A 15,972-nucleotide genomic window follows, 5' to 3' on the forward strand; every position below is an offset into this window, starting at 1 on the left:
TATATAATATTTTTTTTATTGCATTATTAAATAGCTAAATTTGACATTTGTTTTAGATTTGAATATATTAGTACAAGTGCAAATATAGACTTGAGGAGAAAGTATTTAGATCTTATTGGCTGCGTTTGCTGGATTGCTTGGTTGATTAGAACTAGTAAAAATATGATCCATTATCACCTAATATTTCGTCCAACTTGATTTTCCCATTTATTTTTGGTACATCGTCAGAGATTAAAAAGTTGGATTAGAAATATTTAGAAGTCAATAAGAGAAAACATATAAAGTATAAATAGTGGAGTCATATTTAAAAATAAAAATAAAATAAATTTATTAGAACAGACTAAAATATGTCTCATCTCTAATGTACTAGCCCAACTAATTCCTGTGAAATTGTTTATAGGCAAGCTTGGACCAATAATTGTTATTTATTCTCAAGTACACGATTTAGGGATGATCAAATCTATCTAATGATCGAAAATTCGATATACGATGTAATATCTAATTTGAATCTTAGGATATCCAATTTCAAATTCTAATAGGATTTGATATATATTCAATTTGAAAATCTAAATCTCAGATTTGGATTTGAATATTAAATTTATGAGATTCAAATATTCGACATTTTTTAACAGTCGAATATCAGATTTCGAGTATCCGCATATTATAAGTAAGTTCGGTTGGCCCATGCACATTTAGTATGTTAAAATAATCATTTTTATATAATCTTAAAGTGATCAAAATAGATTAATTATAGAGATTTATTTCATGATAAAACGGTCTCATACAAAACCAATTGAATAACTAAAATGTGAAAGTTCAAAAAGAGAGTTAAAAAAACTAATGATATGAACAAATTGCTCATCTTTCAAAAGGTGAGGATTTATTATTTCCCCAACAAAGTTTGTACTTCATTTTAATTTCTTCCCTATACAATATAACTAAAATTAAAAAAACATCTCACTATTACAAAAGAAGTAACAATCACTAATAACATAGAAAAATTAGTGATTAATAAGGCAAATTAAGTGTGAGTATATTATTTGTAAGAGATGATCATAAATAATATCCATAAGTTACTTCCATTTGTTAGCAACAATATCCGCAAGATCAACAACTCTTTGAGAATAACCCCATTCATTATCATACCATGCTATAACTTTTACCATATCATCACCCATAACCATCGTAAGTGAAGAATCAACGGTTGATGATACATCACTACATCTGAAATCCACGGATACAAGTGGCTCATCACACACCGATAATATCCCTTTTAGTTCATTATCTGCCGACTCTCTAAACGCTGCGTTTACTTCTTCTGCGAACGTTTTTTTCGACACTTGAACCACAAGATCTACCACTGATACGTTAGGCGTGGGAACACGTAGTGCAATACCGTTTAGTTTTCCTTTTAGGCTCGGCAGAACCAATGCGACTGCCTTGGCTGCACCAGTCGATGTTGGCACTATGTTTAAGGCGGCTGCTCTTGCACGTCTTAGATCCCTGTGGCTCGCGTCTAGGAGTCTTTGGTCGCCCGTGTATGAGTGGGTTGTCGTCATCGTTCCCTTGATAATGCCTGTCGAATTATACATCCTCTATAACAAAATTAACTTTTCGCGATATAGCCATATAGGATAGTGACATTAAAATATATGTTTTTAAGGTCATTTTTTTTTAAGTTTCACTATAAAGTGATTTAGCGATACTTTATTTGTCATTTACAGACAATTACTATAGTCTATAGTGTTATTTATGAGAAATATCAGTAAATCCTATGTCACAAAAAGCTTTATTGGGATTTTTTATTATACTGCTAAAGGATCTGGTAAATGTTACTAAATTCAACTATGTATACCATTAAAAATTAAAAATAGTGACATTTAAATTAAGTGGGTGTTTGGCAATATAACTTATTAGACAATTTTATCTTATTTTGATATAATAGAGGGTTGCATGGTCAAACCAGCCAATGCTAGCTAGTGTTTGATAAAATAGCTGGTGGAAATAGCTTATTGTTAATGTAATCAGCTGGTCAAACCAGTTAATATAATAAATTGGTCAAATCAGCCACCGTAATCAGCTATCAGCCGTTTGCCAAATACCCTCATATATTCCACTAAAAATATGGTGTTGTTGTAGTGAATAGTGATCACAGAATTAGATTTCGATAGTGGTTGGCTTTTAGAGCGACATAACCAAATAAAGGTAAGGACGAAGAATCGTACCAAATTTCTGGTCGAGGACCTTAACGAATGGAGCCAAGCAGTTAGTAGTGCAGGACGCATTACTGATGATAGACTCAGAAGGGTCATAACCTTTCTCATTGACACCAACCACATAAGTAGGGATGTCACCCTTCCCAGGGGCCGTAATGAGCACCTTCTTAGCACCTGCTTGGATGTGCTTCCCTGCTCCGTCTCTGTCCACAAACACTCCTGTCCCTTCGATCACCAAATCGATATCTAAGTCCCTACAACATACATTTTGCGCAATCTTTAAGTTCAAAGATTTTTAAGTTTGCATACACAAAAAATACATCAAAAACTGCGCAAGTGCAAGGGATCGGATACTAACTTCCAAGGAAGGTTAGAAGGGTTTCTGTTGGAGACAATTTGGATGACTTTTCCGTCAATAGAAATGGCATTATCCCCAACAGCCTTAACATCAGCATCGAATGTGCCAAGGATAGAGTCGTATTTGAGGAGGTGGGACGCTTGTTTAACGCCTCCAGTGTCATTGATGACTACTACGTCGAGGGGAGAATCCTTTCTACCATGCCAACACCTTAGAAAGTTTCTTCCAATCCTTCCAAATCCATTGATTGCTACCTTCAGTTTTGCCTCTACTACTCCTTTCTGACTGGTTTTGTTACTACCAACCTAATAAGTGTATGAACCATCAAATATATTAGCTTGATTGTTAAGAATCATTCTATGTTTAATACTAATGCATTCTATGTAAGTTCACTTTATGACACTAGAATTCAGGTATTGCTTAAAAACCAATCTTATTCCACTTATGTGCAATTAGTCTTGGTCTTGGCCATCAGTCTAGTGTCCCGCACAAAATCAGGGTCCAGGGAGAGAGGTAGCGGACAGACCATTCTTGTACCCCTCAAATACGACTCTATTCTAATAATAATGGCTCAGTTTAGCAAACAATTGTTAGTTGGTTTGACCAATGTTTGGATGATAAGTCAGTTGTTTAAGTTACCAATTAATCACTTATGGAGATATTTGATAAAATTAAGACGTTGGTTGTTATTAGAGAATAAGTGGATCAAAAAGCCAAAAGTCAATGAAGTAAATACCCATGGTAGCTTTTTAGTGTTGGTTTTAAATCTAGCTAAACTGATTTAAAAGTCATTTACCGAATACTTTTTTTGCTATTTGACACCAAAAAGGTCAAAATCCAACTAAAAAGTCAATTAATAAACACATTCTAAATAAGCTTGTTTAAATATTTCAATTGCACATCGACTCTCCAAACCCCATAAATAGTAGTCATTTAACCCAAAATCAATCCGATGATCCGAATAAAAATTATGCTCGCAAAAAGAAACGAGAGAACTCACGGCATTAGTCTGGAATGCCACTGAAGACACAAAATCATCAGAGGCCTTGCGAGCAAAGGGAAGTGAAGCACCATGTAGTCCAGCAAATTCAGAAAATCCCTTGTTGTAAGCCTGTTGTTTCAATTCACCATATATATTTAAGCAATACATCAAGCAAACCATGAAGTTTGGCAATGACACTTTACATGAATCACTACCGAAATTGGCCGAACAATCACTTCTACATATGTACACAGAGTTAAAGTTAGAAATTAAAGCTTTCTTTACCATTGAATCACCAAATTTTATTACTCCAGTGGTCCTTTTGGTCAACGGTACTAATCGGTGATAATGGAAATGATTTGTAGTGTAAATTTTCACGATATATATCATGTCATTCCCATAGTAATGAAAGTTTGATCATAAAAAAGTTTTTTTTTTCACACATTTTCATTACCACCTAATACCACATGTTCAAATGGTAATTCACCGAAATGAATTTTGTAAAGAAAATAAGCATGGCCATTAAATTTGTCAACAGATCTTCAAACCAAAACTACACTAACTTTTCATTACAATTCCCACCATTTAATACCGATTACCAAACTGACCGCAATAGTTATAACACTACTAGCATATAATAACAAAAATATATGTAGGTGCCAAACTAAGAAAATGAACTGCAAAGATGGGTCGGGACCCTGCCCGCCCCTTGTGAGTTCCCCGACACTTGACACTTGACCCCGATCAAAAAGTTGGTGATCTGTGTCATGTATCATTGCTATAGTAAAGTATCAAATGCCAAACACTTAGATATAAATTAGGAGAATTTGAAATTGCAACAAGAAGGAAGGAAAACTAACCTTAAGAGAAGGATTAGCAATGGAGAGCATGTTGGAGGCCATGCTCTAATTTACAGCAGCAACAGTAGCAGTGTAAGAAAAAGTATAATGTAATAATGTTGAATGCAGAAGACATATTAGGAGCCATAAAATAGATGGAGATAAGATTATTCATAGCCTTCCAATCAATGTATGGTTAATTGGTGATGCTTTTGTTCCTTTGCTTATTTTCTCCAACCATTCCTTACTATCAAATCTTATTGTTTTCCACATACTTATACTTGTGGGCCTCTTGTTTCCTTAAACCTCTCTTATTCTTGCCCCACCTATCAAATCTATTTTTCTCTTGTACTCTACTTCCTCGGTTTTCATTTGATTCGTAAAAGTGATAGTTTTGTTTGATATGTCTCGATGTATGTTTTCCTGTTATTACGTTTATGATTTTAAATTTCACGTAATTAAAGATATTTAATGTTGAAATAGAGCATTGGGTAACAAAAAAGTAACCTCTATTAAAAGTGCAGATGAAGTATAGTACTATTTTCGTCTATTACATTCAATGTTACATGATTAAATTCTCTAATTTCTCCGTAAATCGCAAATCAAAAAAAGCAAATTATGGTCGGTTTTTGGGGTATTTTTCAACAATTTTGAGCGAATTTCGAATTCAAAAGGCGAATTAGTTGACGAATTATGTTACGCTGATTACATTACTAAGGAAGGTTCCTCAATGTAATCCAATTTTTAGATAAGTTGTTTGACTTTCTGGAGAAATAAGTGGTTAAGTAACACTAGTACTTTTGTGGTCCTTTTAAATTTGTGTAATGTAACAAATTCAAAAGAACAGAAAAATAGGTCATACTAGTGTTGCGCTTTGTACTTCCTCGATTCCTTTAAGCTTGCAATACTAATCCTTAAAAATGAAACATAAGATCCAATATCATATCATACATACTAATAAAAATGCTGAAAAATGACAAATGTCATCCTTAGTGAGCCTTGACAAATGAAATATATTAGTGTATAATAATTAATTACATGACAATATTTACCCAAATTAGAATCAGTTTTTGTATAAGTTGAAGCTAAATTCAGTTAAGTATATATATAATTTATTATAGCAATTCTATACATCTAAATTAGAATTTAATATATTTTATTAAATGAAAAAAATTATGTATTTGATAAATAATTTTTTAAAAAATAAGCATTTAAATTTTACTTTAAAGATGTCATATTGTCATGTATTCAATAAATTTAATCATAATTATATATAATTGCATTATTCTTTAAAATTATATTTTTATACATTTCATACTCATAGATCCGTGCATGAGTTTCTATACTTGTACTAACAGCCTTAAAAAATCTTCAAATTCTTCAACATAACAATATGCTTATTACCAGCAGCTTGCAATGATATGTTCATGATGAATATTACTTAGACATACAACAATACATGGAATATTTTGTTCATTCTTGTAAACAGCAGTAATTTATTACCCAATTATATGAGATAATTTTACATACCATTGAAGAAAATCTTCTCAGAAATTGACAAATCAAAACAATCATGAAATGAAGCTGGAAAAATAGAAGTGTTGCAAAGTGTGCAACTGCTTTTCAACATAATCTTGTCCTAGATCTTCTAGAATCAATCCCAGATCTTCTAGAATGAATTTACATAGATGCAGCTGCTGCTTTTGATGTGGGGATAAGACCTTTACTGAATATCTTCTCCGATTCCTCATCATTGATCCCACACGCGAAGTCAGATATCGCGTGTCTTTGAAATCCCACAGGACTAAACTCTTCTCGACTGTAAGACTTCGAGGTCCAACAGTCAGTCGACTCTGCTGAAGTTGGCTCCCATGTCGACGAAGATACCCAATTCTGCTGACTACTTCCACCCATAAAACTGTTGCTACCAGATGATTCCTCATCGCCCATTTCTCCGCCCCTCTTCCTTACTGTCACATACTTGTGTAAACTAGGCTCCATCAAATCGTCAGATTGAACGAAAGGATCACTGGACTCTACCCTCTTGTTTACATTGTGAAAATCAAAGTTCGGGCCTCTTGGGCTTTTGGGATTAGAGCTGTTTGCGGGCCTTGTGGCGGAGTTGAGATCTGCCACAGCTTCAAGAATCGAACGGGCTTTGCTGACACAAGCAGGGAGTGCAAAAGGAGTGCCAGATTCGTTCTTAGAACTGATAACATCATGACTGATAGGCCGGGCATTAGAATTTGCATTATTAGAACTTTTCTTCTGATGGAAATTCTGAATGTCTTGCAAAAGCAATGAGTTATAATTTGTGGCGGGATTTGGGGCTAGAAGCGCCTCGACATTGATGTCTAGCTCTCGTGATCGCCTTGCAGACCTACTTCTCACGAATGTTGGCGGCAATTTCAGGGTATCAGTGCCTGTAGCATCATATTCACTCGACTCGATTTTCTCAACATTTAGTGCTTGAATCTCATTCACTCTGCAGTAATTAGTCTTTGTATCTTCGTAACTTTCTGTCCCTTTACTGCCTGTTCTTCTATGAGTGCCCTGTGCAGATAATTTACCATTGTTTGTCTCAACAAACTTGCTCTGCTGCATTAAAATAATAACTGTATTCAGCCAGCTTACAAAATTATACTGAAAGCAAAGATGAATACATGCCGGGTTTTTCTATAATGAATAAATGATAAATCTATCTACTACTAGCTAATGCAGATTCTAAATTTCTAAATTTCTAATTTTCATGGCAAAGTAATTCAGAAATGCATAACACATTTTACATATAATAGTGGGTATTTCAATATTGTAAACTCAAGATTCCATAGCAATATTAAGAAAACTACTCCATTGTAAATCAGCACTATGCCTAATTCAACCTTCCTTACATATTTGCACTAAAGATATCACAAAATCATAATAGGCTTATCTTTATCCAGATTTATATGCAGATCACCAATATCATCCTAACATTCGTTAGTCATTGCACCATGTTGCATGGATGCCAGGAGATGGATATTTTGTATGGCATACTTTGAGGGATAGAATTCGACATGAAGATATAAGAAAGGGTTTAGGAGTTGCAAATATTGAGGAAAAGATAAAGAAAAATCATTTAAGATGGTTTGGGCAAGTCCAAAGACAGGATATTAGCAAACCAGTAAGGAAGATAGAAAGCTGGAGTTCAGGAGACTTATAAAGAAGGCGAGAAAAAACCGAAGATGATACAGGAGCGCAAAAAATATAAATGAGCTAGACTTAAAAATCGAGATGTAAATAATCGGAATTAATGGTGAAGAACAATCCATTTGGATGACCATTGAAACTAATACTGGTTCATATAGCTAATCCTCTTCTTTTGAGCTTAAGGCCCTGGCATTGTTATTGTTATTGTTGTTGTTGTTGTGAAAAATGGCACAATGGATAATGTGCCTTGCATAGATGAGAATGTTGCAAAGAGTTGGGCGCAATACATAGGGGAAGATCACTTTAATGAGCCACCAAGGTGCTCGAATGAGCACATGCACAGCTCACAGCATGCAGCAGGCTACTTTGCTTAAATAAGCAACTCTCTTGCTCGAACTAGCAAAGTGTTTCAGGACCTCGAGTCTTACATTTCCCAAGCATAAAGACTATGAGGATTTCTAAAGTTCATCGCTTTGACTTCTTAGGCCTATCAAAAAGGCTTCCAACGTCAAAAGAAGGGTACGAGGATGAGTACAACCAACTTTGCTTGTTGAACCATAGGTTGAACCACATAGTGTGAGCGAGCTTGTATATGACAAAACCCCATTGGAGTGCATCATAATTGTATCCAAACACTTAGAGAGTGTGTTCGTGAGTGAGTGCTTAATGTAATTGTTGAATTATCATTAAAAAATACAAATAATTTGGTTTGGGGAGGATTCCTTAAGATACCTACAAACACTTGTGTTTGTGTCTTGTTTTACATTGTTTGTTTTGTGTATTTTGGTTTGTTTTCTCTCCTCATTTCCATTCTTTTCTTTACTTTATGAGTCCAATTTCACAAGAATCATCAAAACAAACTAAGAAACAGCAAAGCAAACTACCAATAGAACAAAATCATCCAACAATCACTTAGCTAAGTAAAGCTGAGAACTAAGAAGAGGAATTTATACCTTAGATACATAACTACTTGGCTGCTTAACAATCACAATATCTTCCTCAATTTCTTTCCCTTTCTGCACAGCCTTCTTATTTGAAAGTGGATGAAAGGGCAATGAATTGATGTCAATCTCATTCAAAGGAGTTCTTCTATAAGGCGAAATCTCCGCCTTCCTCGATCCATTCCTACTGAGTGACACCAGCTGATTCCCATTCACATTCCCTCCTTTTGAAGGCGAATGAGCACCTGCAGGGGATATAGCCCGTGCAGGGGACTGAGACCGCGGTGAACCCACATTCCTCTTCACCAAAACCCTCTTCACATTTCCATCTCCTCCATTCCCATTCCCATTATTGCTTTTTTCCATTGTCATTGCTGGAACAGACACCAATTTCCCAGGTTTTCCATTCCCACTACTACTATGGTTCATAGCCATAGGACTTTCTGACCTTCTTCCAGGAGATCTACTAACCCTTCTTCCATTACTTTGATTTCGCTCTCTACTCCCTGATCTTTGTTGCTGATGATACTCCCTCTCTCTACTTCTACTTGGTGTTGATCTCCTACTGTGGGAGAGGGACCCTCTTGATTGTCGGCGCCTGGACCTATCATCTTCCTCATAGCTTCCCTCAATCTCATTCCCATTCCCTTTACTGATGGAATCATCAACCAACTCATTCTCTCTATCGTAATCAAAACTTCGCTTTGAACCAGAATACCTCCTTCTATGACCTCCATTATTCCCATTCCCTGAAGAACTTCTACTAAGCCTACCACATTGAATCAAAATAGCATCAACTTCTTCCTTTGTACAACTAGAAGTTCTCACTACTTGCCCACTTGCTGCTGCTGCTAATATATTCCTACCGATTTCTTCGGGTTCTGGGTCCGGATCCCCTGAATTCGATGAATTTGAGACTGACCCATCTGAATTAAAACGCTTATCACTGCTCTTCCTGTGTTGAATTATAAAAACTTCCTTCTTTTTCTTAGGTACAAAAACATTAGCTCTTTCTTCTTCTATCTTCCCTATCTTTTGTTCCTTCTTTGGATTAGGGTTTGTTTCAATTGCTGCAATTTGGTTCTTGGTGTGCTCTACTTTAGTAGGAATGGATAGAGTTTGAATATTATTTGAATTATTTTGTTGGGATAGAGAAACTGAAGGTATAGATTGTGAACATGGATCGTTCTTGCTCAAACAGCATCCCATTTCCGAGAAATTGGATGGAAATCTTAGGTATTTTTGATTGATAACTGGAATCATAAAGAGTAAATTAAAGATTAAAGTAGCATACTTTAATCATGAAAAATAATAATGATGATAAGAGAGAAAAAATGAAAGCCACAGAAGAATTACTTGTAGATTCAAATGGATGAAGGAGGAGAGAGAGATAATTCAAAAGAACAAGAGGATTTCAAATTTTGGGGAAAGGCGGGCTAATCAGGAAAAGTAACCGTTAAAAATACGGCATTACTATTCATCGCCATTCTTTTTCAATTTATCGCAACTCTTGCCTTAATGAAATAACGAAAATACCCCTAGAGTTGAAATAACAATAATCACAATAATAATAAAAACAATATTTAAAAAAATAAAAATAAATAATAATAATTATAATAAAAATAATAATAATGATAATAAAAGTAAAAATAATATTCAAAAAAATAATAACAATAATAATAATAATCATAATAATAATAATAACAATAATAATAATAATATTTAAAAAAATTAAAAAAAAATGTGCAACTGAGACGCGGCCGAGTCGCGGATTTTTGTACGACTGAGCCGCGGCTGAGTCGCACCCCTTTATATTTTATTTTTTAAAATATTTTTATTATTATTATTATTATTATTATTATTATTATTATTATTATTATTATTATCATTATTATTATTTTTATTTTCATTATCGTTATTATTATTTTTATTATTATTATTATTATTATAACAATAATAATAATAATAATAATAATAATAATAATAATAATAATATTTTAAAAAAATAAAAAAAATAAAAAATTAAAGGGAACTGTGACTCGACCGCGGCTCAGTCGCACGTTTCGTGCAACTGAGCCGCGGCCGAGTCGCGAGTTTTGTGCGACTCAACTCTTTAAATTTATTTTTTAAAATTTTTTTTAAAATATTATTTTTATTATTATTATTATTGTTATTATTATTATTATTAGTACTATTGTTATTATTTTTATTTTTATTATCATTATTATTATAGTCCAAGTGTAATATCGTCAATTTATTAAAATAGAGGTGGCATGAAAAGAATAGTGATGTATAAGGATTGTGTAAAAATACTCCTACTAATAGTACTCTTGAGTGTGAACTTCAAGTCAGTCAATTCGCCCTCTCTCATCGTTGGCTATACCTAACCTAAAGTCAAGACTTAAGAGTAGGGGTGCTCAACAGGCCGGGTCATATTTTGAGTTCTTATCTGACGTATTTTTAAACAGTTATTTTTTGTGAGACGGCCGCATACTTGCAACCACTCACAAGTCTTGCCCATAATTTTTAAAATTGTCATTTTAAAGCTTGAATTAGACATTTCGGACCTTAAAATAGGTATTTTAAATTTTGGATTTGACAAACTTTAAACATTAGAATAAACATTCTAAGTCCTAAAATGAATATTTTACAATTTGAATAGGTAAGTCAAATATAAAATTAAGGGATAGAGTAGGGGTTTTAAGCGTTAAAATTGGCATTTTAAATGGTGAAATGAGCGTTTTAAGAATTGAAGTCGATAGCTTCAAAAATTAAATTAAGCCTCTGAAGAAGATAGATTGAGGCTTGAAGTAGGGGTTTAAAGTGTTATATTTGGCTTTTTAAGTCTTGAAATGTGTGTTTTAAGGCTTGAATTCTGCAAAAAAAAAAAAATTTGGCCACACGCGTAAGGCGGCTGCATAATGTTTAGTATTACTATTTCAGAACTTTAAAAGTCTTCTCAAATTCATAAAAGCCTTATTTCAAATATTAAAATTCCAATTTCAAAACGTACATACATTGCTTTATAGGTGTTTAGTATGATTATTCCAAATACCCATATTATTTAATTATTGTAAACAATTTCTTATTGAGTTCTAATAGTTTTTTTTCAATCCAAGAGATTACGAAGAAGATGTTAATAAAACTTTAATAATGTCTATTCCAAGTATAAATATTCCAATTTCAAAAAAAATTCCAATTTCAAAACGTATGTTCATGGCTTTATAGATATTTAATATGATTAAAAAAATTTTTTAGAAAAAATTATACTCCCTCCGTTTCTTTTTGTTCTTCCCATTTACGTTTTGCGTAGTTTTCAATGCAAGTTTTAAACCTTAATATCTCTAAATGCAAATAATAAAAAATTATAAAAAATACATAATAAAAAAGTATGCGTTAAGACGAATCTAACGAAATCTCACATGGATGTATTTTATCTTCTAAATATGTTTCAAAAACATGAATTAAGTTTCACTCTCCTTAAGATGGAATATTCCACATGGGAGGAACATTAGAGAACTGAGGGAGTAATACCAAATTTATGAATTAAAATCAAATCGACTTAAGTCTTGAAATTGGTTTTCAAAGTCTTAGATTTGGCCTTTTAGATCTTGAATTTGATTTTTTAAGTCTTAAATTTTGTACAAAAGTATTTAAAAAAACCCGAAAAAATTAGATCACAGACTATTTGGTCTTTATTGGCGGTTGAATACATGCAATCATTGCATACAAGTTTTTGTATTAAGTTTTAATGGCCCTCATCCAACTCGGCTTATATTTGCTTTAGCCCGAGATATTGAACACACCTATTCAAGACCAGTCGATATTTTTATTCGAGTAGGCTAAGCTTCTAACAAGGGCCAAGTGAGACTATTCAATGATTCGAAGATTTGCTAAACCAAATTGATATATGATTCGAAATTTAGAATATTCGATTTAAGATTCTAGTTCAAATCAAATATATGATATTTTGAATAGTGAAATATCGAATATTGCTGCACATTTTGAGTAAATTTAAATATTTAATATTAATAAGTATAAAATTATATTAAGAAGAAATGATTAAAAAAAGTTATTTTTATTGAATTTGGATATTTCGAATATTCAATTTGAACTTTTCAACTTATCCTCGAGGCATCAAATATCCAATCATAAAAATTTCGATAATTGGATATCTTATCTAGACATTTTCGGATTTTGAAAAGCGAGAAATAACAATTTTTGAATACCGAGTATTCGGTTTAGATTAGATGTCCGAATTTACTCGACATGTAAGAAAAGAGTGAATTTATCCTTCTTATAGATATGCTTATATCCAACCTCGCGTCAAGTCAAGACCAGTTTATTTTTGATACCATTAAATTAATGTGAAATACCAATAATTTTATCTTTATTATTTTGGAAACTTCAATCCATATCTTAAAACTAACTTTGTCCAAAAAAATGTCAAAAATAAAATTAATATTTGCTTGATCCACTGAAAATAAATTCAATTGTTATTTAATTTTAAAAATAACTCACATATTCAATATAATTGCTGAAAATAATCACAACTATTATTCATTCATAATTTTTGACTTACAAAAAAGTTTTGAAGTTAGTTCTAAACAATATGTGCGCTTATTTTTAGCAAATATACATAACTACTATTCACCCTATGTATCTCATTTAACTTCGCATCAAACAAGAAAGTCACTTGAGGTACATGATAGGAGGCAGGAGTATTTAATTTTCAAAATCTAATGGGACGAATTGGTCAAGTTATTCACCTAATGTGTAAAAAGTATAGTTTAGTAATGATAAATTGGTAAAATTTATTCATCTAAATTGAATTGAAAATTTTAGGATGACTAAGCGGAATAAGAAAATGAGACACATTGGGTAGGCTTGTGGAAAAATATACTTCTAAAAGTTAGGGATCATTCCAATTTTGAGATGCATTCTTTTCGCAAATGTATCCTCTTTTCAAATGATTAGGGCAAATTTTAAATGAACGATCATCCATCCTTATAAAATTACCTGTAAAAATCAGTGTCCTAATTTAAGTTCTTCAATTTACTCTTGTGTAAAACCCTATTCTACAAAAAGCCACTCATGTATAAGACCATCTCACCGTGAGACGAGTCTATACAAAAGGTCAGTTATGCTAAAAGTTTTTATTATTGGACTATTTAAGTTTCTATTATAACGATATTTTATCTTTTTGGTGAGCAAGAGATTTAAGAAGGTTCCAACTCCTCTGCATGTGCAAGGGCAAGGGGGCTACCAAGTCGATGCTTTCCAACTTAGAGAAATCGTAGTCCACATCATGAGACGCATGATCGAGAGCAAGAGAAATGTTGGGTAAAATCATTTGCTTACAGTGTAGATGCAAATGGGGTTGCTTCTTGGATATGCTTCCGCAATGTAAATTGAGGCCGAAGGGTAGTACTTTTGGTTCAATAACATTCTCATCAAGGCTTGACGGTAAAGGTTCCTATCGCTGATGAGCTTGCCAGCCATATTTGTAGTCTCCTACGATAGGTGTGCCTAGAACCTCTGCACAATGCACTCGAAGCTGCATTTGTATGAGGATGGCAATTCGACATGGCGCTGTGGTGTTAGAATAACATATTGTAAGGGGAAAAGGAGAACAAATGTTCATCCAAAAATACCTGGTGTTTCCTGCCGGTGACCGGGTATAGCTCTAACCATGTATACCCTGGAGAATTATCGAGAAAAGAATGCTATGTCAGTGAACTGGGTTTCTTAAAAGGAATCTAATTTGCTAGTTAGTCCGCCTTTTGAATTCGCGATTCGCTAAAAATGACTGTAAAATAGCCCAAAACGGACCATAATTTGATTTTTTGGATTTGCGATTTGCACGGGGATTAGTGAATTATGTGACAGTGATCTTGATCTTTAATGATTCTTTGATAGAATAAAGTTCCGAAACTGAAAAAAAAGGAGACAAGAACTTCCACTTGAAAGATTCCGGGTGAAACAATACAATCAAGTAATGGTAATTGATATCCCAACAGTTTCTCCCTCGACGAGAAACAAATGACTTCTTCAGCCACTTTGCTTCTTGTACTAGGGTCACTTACTGAGTTATTGAAAGTTTAAAAGACTGAAAAATGAAATGACTAACTTAACGAGATTCCATTAAACCAATGGATTAAGAGGCTCCCAATTAGGGTGGGGTTGGGGGTCAAATATACACAAACTTACCTTTGTTAGTGACTAAAGAAAAAAAAATTCAATTTTAATTAGAATTAAAAATACATATGAAAATAATAAAGTACCGTAAGCTGAAGTCTCAACGACTCTAAACTCTGTCACAGCATGCTGACTTGAAGAAGCACCATCCGCAATAGTTATTCGTTCAGACCTGCCATCATCTAGCAGCATCTAAAATAATAGAACAGAAAAAATAAACCAATAAACCACAATCCCCATACTAACAATAATAAGTGGCATAGACCTATCGAGTTTCAAGTTGATGATAAGGTGTTCCTTCATGTTTCACCAACTTGAGAAGTAATGAGATTCTGAAAGAAGGATAAATTAGTCTGAGGTTCGTGTCTGAGGTTCGTGGGACCCTAGGAGATTTTTGAGCACATTGGTGAAGTAGCTTAGCGAGTTTGATAACGATGAAATTTGATAATTTTGAGACATAATATAAGAGTTCGAGAAGGTAAAGTACATCATGTCATTACTGTTATTAAAGCCTAGGAATGAACATAAGAAGATGATTAAGGCTTATAGTTTGAATTGCTGAAAGTGTTCCGACTTTGTGATGATTATAGTTGACTTGCAGGAGGGAATATTAAGTATTATAAAAGTTTGAGATTCAAGTTCTTTGAATAGACAAAAGAGCTATGCAAATCAGTGGCATAGACCTATCGAGTTTTAAGTTGATGGTAAGGTGTTCCTTCGTGTTTCACCAACTAGAGAAGTAATGAGATTTTGGAAGAAGGGTAAATTGGTCTGAGGTTCGTGGGAACCTAGAAAATTTTTGAGCGCATTGGTGAAGTAGGTTATCGACTTTTATAATGATGATCTTTGATAATTTTGTGACATAATATTAGAGTTCGTGAAGACAAAGTACATCATGTCATTAGTGTTAGTAAAGCCTAGGAATAAACATAAGAAGATGATTAAGGCTTATAGTTTGAGTTGCTTAACAGTGATCAGACTTCGTGATGATTACAGTTGACTTGTAGGAGGGAATAGTAAGTACTATAAAAGTTTGAGATTCGAGTTCTTTGAATAGACAAAAGAGATATGCAAATCAGTGGCATAGACCTATCGACTTTATTAGGTTAAAATGCCAATTTTAATAGGTTAATACCAACTTCAATGGGTTAAACAACTTAAGGTTAAAACATTTCAATATGTTAAAATGACAACTCCAAATATCGACTTTAATAGGTTATAATACCAACTTCAAAAGGTTATAACACCA

At 33.3% G+C, this 15,972-nt stretch overlaps 2 protein-coding genes and 1 pseudogene across 3 annotated transcripts; all 3 read right to left on the reverse strand.

Annotated features, from left to right (window-relative positions):
* Nucleotides 1-846: 846 nt before the first annotated feature.
* LOC130828347 (glyceraldehyde-3-phosphate dehydrogenase A, chloroplastic-like) lies at nt 847-4,697 on the reverse strand. The gene is made up of 5 exons (XM_057694301.1): nt 4,417-4,697; nt 3,575-3,685; nt 2,575-2,879; nt 2,226-2,470; nt 847-1,576 (listed from the first exon to the last, which is right to left on the reverse strand). The coding sequence occupies exons 1-5, from the start codon at nt 4,456-4,458 to the stop codon at nt 1,074-1,076; spliced, it is 1,206 nt and encodes a 401-aa protein (XP_057550284.1). The 5' UTR covers nt 4,459-4,697; the 3' UTR covers nt 847-1,073.
* Nucleotides 4,698-5,803: 1,106 nt separating this feature from the next.
* Nucleotides 5,804-9,958, reverse strand: LOC130828346 (uncharacterized protein At1g65710-like). 2 transcript variants are annotated; one of them, XM_057694300.1, is made up of 2 exons: nt 8,538-9,958; nt 5,804-6,990 (listed from the first exon to the last, which is right to left on the reverse strand). In XM_057694300.1, exons 1-2 carry the CDS (start codon nt 9,786-9,788, stop codon nt 6,076-6,078), a joined length of 2,166 nt encoding a protein of 721 aa, XP_057550283.1. In that variant the 5' UTR covers nt 9,789-9,958; the 3' UTR covers nt 5,804-6,075. The 2 variants fall into 2 exon arrangements, with proteins under 2 accessions (XP_057550283.1, XP_057550282.1); XM_057694299.1 differs by having other exon boundaries at nt 5,805-6,993; nt 8,538-9,944.
* Nucleotides 9,959-13,707: 3,749 nt separating this feature from the next.
* Nucleotides 13,708-15,026, reverse strand: LOC130828473 (RNA pseudouridine synthase 4, mitochondrial-like; annotated as a pseudogene).
* Nucleotides 15,027-15,972: the final 946 nt, after the last annotated feature.

Source organism: Amaranthus tricolor, chromosome 12 (assembly GCF_026212465.1).
Source record: "Amaranthus tricolor cultivar Red isolate AtriRed21 chromosome 12, ASM2621246v1, whole genome shotgun sequence".
In the NCBI taxonomy this organism is placed as follows: domain Eukaryota; kingdom Viridiplantae; phylum Streptophyta; class Magnoliopsida; order Caryophyllales; family Amaranthaceae; genus Amaranthus; species Amaranthus tricolor.